At 40.7% G+C, this 6948-nt stretch overlaps 1 protein-coding gene across 1 annotated transcript; it reads right to left on the bottom strand.

Annotated features, from left to right (window-relative positions):
• Positions 1 to 3033: 3033 nt before the first annotated feature.
• LOC134655388 (esterase FE4-like) lies at positions 3034 to 5563 on the bottom strand. Its single transcript, XM_063510846.1, has 3 exons — positions 5388 to 5563; positions 3744 to 5056; positions 3034 to 3224 (listed from the first exon to the last, which is right to left on the bottom strand). The coding sequence occupies exons 1-3, from the start codon at positions 5550 to 5552 to the stop codon at positions 3056 to 3058; spliced, it is 1647 nt and encodes a 548-aa protein (XP_063366916.1). The 5' UTR covers positions 5553 to 5563; the 3' UTR covers positions 3034 to 3055.
• Positions 5564 to 6948: the final 1385 nt, after the last annotated feature.

Here is a 6948-nt window from a genome sequence, read left to right on the forward strand (position 1 = left end):
TTGGCTAGTTGGCTATCAATCATCATCATTGATATAATAAAAAGTCAACTTAGATTAAACAAAACAAAAACAAATGAAAGTGTCAACTTTGACACACGTTCGCATCGCACCAGTCTTGAGTATGCAATGCCAAAACGAGTTGATGTACAAATAACGACACTTCTGACTAATCAAAGGCAGGTTTTATGTCGCTGTAATAAGGTTTAAGATCAGTTAACTTTATGAACGATGGTAGGTAAGTGCCTGACCGGTTTTGCTAACGATGTACGGGTTTTAGTAACCGTCAGTACCGTCAGGGTGTAAAAAAAATTACCATATTTCGGTGCCCAAGAGCGGATGTCTTCGAAAAATAGAACATTGTGCAACGTGGGGAAGAAAAGACCACCCTGATTGTTCTCAGAATGAGCTGTCACATAAATTTGAACCTTAATACTATCACGATAGTTGCTTTTTAAACGACATGGTTACTTTGGCACGTGCTGAAGACCGCTCTTAAAAGAAAGAAAGGCTTTTGTTTAACAGATTAGTGCTCGAGCCCGAAAAATTCATCTGAGATAATTCATACTATTAGCAACAAGCACTTATGAATAGTAATTAGGTGTTACATATACATATATTATCTTAAGCTAATAATTATCCTTGTTCAGGTTAAGGTCACCCAGGGTTTTCTTTCGTCTACGCAGTCAGTCCAGCCGGCCTAGCCAAGGTTACAATCGCTATCGCTTCGAAAGCGAAACGCTTTGTGTCTCTCTATCACTCTTCCATATTAGTGCGACAGTGACAGTTGCGTTTCGTTCGCTACGGAGCGTTAGTGATTGGCACGTTGGCTACGCGGCCTGGTCACAATTATTAAACAGCAACGCTTGCAAAAAAAAAGCGGTAGGTATCAAAATAATTTTTGGCTACTCCTTGGGAAATATTAACCACATTGTTTTCTGTTCCAGCGATCCAACTCCTGCCACCTCAGAGCTGATGCCGCAGCGCTGGCTTCCCACGACGGCTACAGACCCTCGGGCCTTTGTGCTGGATCGAGAACACTCCACCGTCCCTCTGTGGTTCAAAGACTCGCTCATATACTGGAGGGACTTGTACTAAAAATATAGGAGAAAATGATTGTTTTCTTGGTTCTTAGATGATAATAATAATTACATATTATTTAATTATTTAAATTATTTATATATTATTATTTATTTATTATATAAATAAATATATACCTGCTTTAAGATTTTTATGAGACTTAGCTAAGAGACTTTTCTAAAAGATGTCTGCGCAACTTGATTTTAAACAGAGTTTTGGTCTGACTTTGCCTTATCTCGAGAGGGAGGGAATTCCAAAGACGAATCGCATGTGCGGTGAAGGAGTTGGTCATGAATCCGGAGCGATACAATGGAACTGACAAAGTGAGTTTTCGGGAGCAACGTAGCTCACGGCCTGGCTGTGCGGTAACAAACTGGATATTAATGTTATTTCTTAAGTTACCTACTTATCTGGGGGCACGGCAGTGCCCCCGCCAAGTCGAGCGCGAAGCAAACACTGCCGTACCATCCTTTACTGGAACCATTTCGCCGCATTTTCAGGCCCCTATTTGAGAACCTCTGCATAAGACCAGAACGCAGAAATTTTCGTCATCCAGTAAGCTATAATCACATACTTAAAATCCAAAATTTCAAGTCTGTAGGTCATTTAGTTCCGAAGTTAAGCGAAAGCAAAGTTTCGCATTTATGACACTCACTCACTCACTCATGATCATCAGAATAGAACTAGTACTTCCCATAAACTCAGAGAGCTGAAATTTGGTACAGTTAGGGTTTAATGGCCACATAAAGGGAAAACCTAAAAATATTGCAATATCAGTCACGTTTTAAAGATCTAAGAACTGCATAAGTAAGTTTGTAATCCCATATAAATATATGATATTACAAAGTTACTGTTGCAGTTCCTACAAATAGTAGGTAAAGTAAAGGTACACTACGATGTACGATGTGAGTATGAATGAAGATATGCTTAGTTATGATATGTGTATACATAGTATGGGTATGAGAACCCGAAAAGAAAGACTGCCTACAAAAAGAGATGAGATCCGATCAAAAACATTACATGTAAAAAGGTGCAAGTCTCGCAACGCTTTTACTACAAAAAAGTTTTGAGATGTAATGTGAAACCAAGTCGGTTATTATAATCAGTGCCAGGGGGTGTTAAAACCGTATCAATAAGATATCTTCAATTTGTAATACATATAATGACTTGGCAATCGCACATAATGCTTTACTCGTACCGTACTCGTAAATATGTGTAATGCTCAAACTGCAATTAGCGCTAGTGTTATGTTCAATTAGAATTATTTTTAATAGGTGACGATGATCCTTTTGACATTATGCAGCCGTGGGATGGCCTAGTCATTATACATATTACAAATTAAAGATATCTTATAGATACGGTTTTAACACCCCCCGGCACTGATTAAAATAACCGACTTGGTTTCACATTACATCTCAAAACTTTTTTGTAGTAAAAGCGTTGCGAGACTTGCACCTTTTTACATCGAGCGGTCGAATTTCAAAAATCGGCCCCCAGGTTCACATCACGACTATCACGCATAGCAGCGGCAGCAGACGTTCCAAGTGTTATTTAAACGTCATGTAGTCCCATAAATGTATGACGTTTAAAATAATACTTGCCGTCTGGGCTATCAAAATCGCTGCCAACTTAGCTTGGGCTAATCCTAACAACCATTGGAAAACTCATTCAATTATTAACCATATTCTTGCACAATAACTTCCAAATTCAAACAGCTTTTCTAATGGCTGTTACAATAAGTATTAAGTTATGCGTAGTGGGACTGACTGGGACAGTACAGCTACAGCAAGAAAGAGAAAACAAAAATGTTAAAAACTGGGGGTTTGTTAAAGCAATAGTCATTTTGATTAAAGATCTTTATTACATGTCAAAAATATTTTGAACTTGCTTTCAGGGTAGGTGCTATTCCTAACTTCCGGCCTCCTTCTCATTCTTCCTCTCATTAATAAGTATTGTAAAACTTCACATTTGTCCACGTTTATGTCTTCCTGTACTTAGAATACAAATCTCTCCAGTATTTCAGCGAGTCCTTGAACCACAAGGGAACGGTGGCATGTTCCCGATCTAGAACAAAGCTCTGAGGGTCTGCGGGGTTCGTGGGGAGCCATCGCTGCGGCACCAGCTCAGAAGTCGAAGGAGTAGGGTCTCTGAAACAGGAAAGACACAAGTTTTTACAAGGAAGTTATTTAGAAAATTATGTTGTATGTAGTTGAATGCGACATGAAATTATTTATGTTTTGGCATAAGTTCAGATAAAAAGGTTATGGACGTATTTGTCTTGTGATACATACTACATACAGTATGCATCACAAGACAAGGACTAAATTGGCCGTTGGGGTAAAACATTTAGAGAATTTTGGCTTACAGGAAAAACGGTCGCTGATTCAAATCCAAGTGCCGGTTTGATACAACAAACTATTTTCAACTCAGGAGTTTAGGTCAGTCGTAAAGCTTTCGATAACAAATATACTATTGCTGGTAACCTGTATTTGGGTCTGTCTGTGTCCCGGGACTGGTTTTCTATGCAAAATCAGTCCAGAAACCGGGATTTCCCGGGACTCGCCAGCTCGCCATACAGATTCAGTCCCGGAAGCATACCCTAATCTGCATTAATGGCTACTGGCATAACGGAAGTTTACTCGATAATTACATTTCTAAAGACTCACCCATATTTCGCAAAATTAGTCCACAGAGTCGTCATTTTATCTATCATATTTTTGTCAAACTTCGCTAACCAGGTCAAGAAGGGCTGATGGAACAAGTAAAACAGTTCATCTGTGTGCGTCGCTCCAGGCTGAGAGAGGAAGTGTAGGCCTCCGAACACCTTGCCAATGTTCCTCCAACCGCTGTATTTGAAGCAGTAGTTGTATATCGGTCTGTCGGTCGACTTCAGTATTAGTTCTGTCTCAGCCAATGAAGGATATGTCATGAATGGATCTCCGTAAAATTTAGAAAGCTTCCGTGTAGAGGATTTTTTATTTGATATAGCTTCATCTCCCATATACATTTCTCTTATTTCTTTTGCAATTTGCTGCTCTTCTGCTTCTGTTGGAAATTTAAGGTTATTTGGTAATGAATGCTCGATTTCGCCAATGATTTTTGATGATAAATGTTTTTCTGCGCCGATAAAGAAGTATCCCTCTTCATCTGTCGTTCCAATAATCATAGGGACTTTAGTATATTCTCCATTTGACAATAACAGATAAGGGTCTTCAGTTAAAAACGGTTCAACATTTTCAAACTCCCTTTCTACACTAGGTGCGTACAGCAGATTGGAGAACAACAGCTTTCGTTCATCGTTAGGAAGTTTAATAGTCATAAGTAGTTCTTTTAAAGGTTTCTTATTGAAAAAGTTTAATAATTCGTAAGGGTCTTTCGTATCACATCCAAAAGTTTTTGCAACTAAATGGGCATTATATTCTGGGTTACTTTGAATCGCCCAAGGGCATAAGGATGATCCACTTTGTGTTATAGCTTTTTGGAAGAGTCCTCTTGACATTGGAGACAGTAAGTGGTACGACACTGACACGCCGCCAGCACTCTCTCCAAAAATCGTAATATTATCTTGGTCCCCTCCAAAAGAACTGATATTTTTCTGAACCCATCGTAAAGCTGCGACTTGGTCTTTCATCCCAGCATTCCCTGGCGCCTCTTTTATTCCTAAATTCAGGTAGCCTGGCACGTTTAATCTGTAGTTAAAAGTTACCAAAATCACTCCTTTTGGAACTAAATAATTTGGGCCATATACTAGTGGCATTCCCGATCCCTCTATGAAACCTCCTCCGTGAATAAAGACCATGACAGGTAGCTTCTCAGCAGGAGGTACAACAGGAGTGAATACATTTATTTTAAGGCAGTCTTCCTGTCCTGTGGGTCGCCCCGGTAGGCTTCCAGTGGGGAGAACGGGACATTGTGGGCAGATGACTTTGCCGTCAAGAGCGTCATACACTCCGTCCCAGGATGGTTCGGGCCCCGGAGCCTGAAATAAAATGAGACCAAAATTGTAAACACGTATAATAAATTCCAATTTTAAGGTGAAGAGAGTTTTGCTAAATAAGTTTTTCCTTTCCAAGGTTTGACTAGAAAGCTATGAAGCTAATCCGAAAACGGCAGGCTAGGAAAATTAACAAATTTATGTCGAAACTAGATGGTGAACATAGCATTCCTTAGAAATGTTAAAAAATGCGTCCAAATCTTGCAAACGATGCATTTTTTTAGCGTTTGCGAATGGCGAGGAACTATGGTTTCGCATCGCATTCACGACAATTTGATTTGACGCACCAAAGGCGTTTCTACAGTTTGATACGAACCTGGAACCTGTTCTCCGGCGTGACAGTAGCATAAGGTATGCCGAGGAAGCGCAGATGCGTGCCGTCCATAGCCACGCTCCCGCGCACGAGTCCGCCGCGCACGCGCACCGGCGCCGTCAGCTGCCGCGCGCTGCGGGCCCACGGCACCCACTTGCTTATAAGCATCGCTATCAAACTAAAACGTATGTAACTTTTCACCACACCAGCTCGGAAAGGCTTACTTTGCACTTTAAAAACCGATAGCAAAGTTGCATTTTATCACATGTGAGGCAAAGTAATCAAATACAATTTTTGACTTGTTTTCTTATTGTTTGCTGGTAGAATTGACTTTCAAATGATGATTTTGGATGATAAATATTTAATAACATTCATTTGGATTTGATTTGGTTTGATTTTGTTTGATATTTTACATTTAATATTTGCTTCGGGTTGGTGTGGTGAACAATTTTGTGTTTCACTCGGGGGCAAATTTTGTTTAACCCTCGTGCTTTGAAACCCTCGCAACGCTCAAGATTACAGTTTTCTTGTTTCAATTCTGGAATCTTTCGCTTGCTCGGGTATCAATATTAGCACGTGCGGTTAAACAACAACTTTGCCCCCTTGTAAAACAAATAACTAATATTCGAAGTGTGCAGTATAGAGTATTTAATGTACCTATTATATGACTGTATTGTATAGTCTGGAAAACTAGTTTTGTTAGTAGAAAAAGGCAGACATTTTTAAAATAAAGGACCTTGACGTTCGATATCAAAGCAAGCGAGATGATGATATTTGCAAAGCATTAATATTATTTATTTACATCGATATCGATATAATATACGATGTCACGCTCATACACCGAAGCGATGAGCAAATCTGGATTACGTAGTGTGATAACTGACACTTCAAAATCATTAACGTAAAAATAAAACTCTGTGGTTTCCTTTGTTTTGTTACTTTATTATCTACCTAGTCTATTACCTATTATTGTGATGCATGTTTCTGATGAAAAAAAAACTAGTGCCTACGTCAATCTTGGGATTAGTTGTCAAGCGGATCGTGGTAGAAGACAGAAAAAACTGTTTTTATTAATTTTAGAATGTTTAATATGCAAGTTGAAATAATTTGACCTAAAATAAGAATGATATTCTGTGTAAGGGCCCGGCCACATGTGCGCGGTGCGGCGCCGCCGCCGCCGCGCGGCGCGGCACCGCAGAAATCTGCGGCGCCGCAAACCGCTCTGCGGCGACGCCCGCCGCAACGCAAAATTTTGCGGTGCCGCGCCGCGGCGCCGCAAAGCGGTGCGCGTCGCCGCGCGCGGTGCCGCGCGCGGTGCCGCAGCGCGGTGCGCGGCGCCGCAAAGCGGTGAGTTTCGCCGCGCGCGGTGCCGCCAAGCGGCGTGCGGCGCCGCGTGCGATGCCACGCTGCATAGTAAAGAATAAAATTCGACTACCAGTTGTTTAATCAGACATGGATCCCTTCACACGTGTTCTGCTCTTGCTGTTGTTATAGCGATAGCGGTTCGCCAAAAAACGCTGTAAATGGTGTTAAAGGTATCAAAATCGGTACGATTGATCTTTAG

This window comes from Cydia amplana, chromosome 16 (genome assembly GCF_948474715.1).
Source record: "Cydia amplana chromosome 16, ilCydAmpl1.1, whole genome shotgun sequence".
NCBI classification, from domain to species: Eukaryota; Metazoa; Arthropoda; class Insecta; order Lepidoptera; family Tortricidae; genus Cydia; species Cydia amplana.

What these genes read in the sequence shown, in the direction of transcription:
- LOC134655388 (XM_063510846.1), bottom strand. Translation starts at nt 5,552, where the DNA reads ATGCTTATAAGCAAGTGGGTGCCGTGGGCCCGCAGCGCGCGGCAGCTG. An exon ending in CGCCGGAGAACAGGTTCCAG is followed by an intron (nt 5,057 to 5,387) that starts GTTCGTATCAAA and finishes ATTTTATTTCAG; the next exon opens with GCTCCGGGGCCCGAACCATC. An exon ending in ACTAATTTTGCGAAATATGG is followed by an intron (nt 3,225 to 3,743) that starts GTGAGTCTTTAG and finishes TTCCTGTTTCAG; the next exon opens with AGACCCTACTCCTTCGACTT.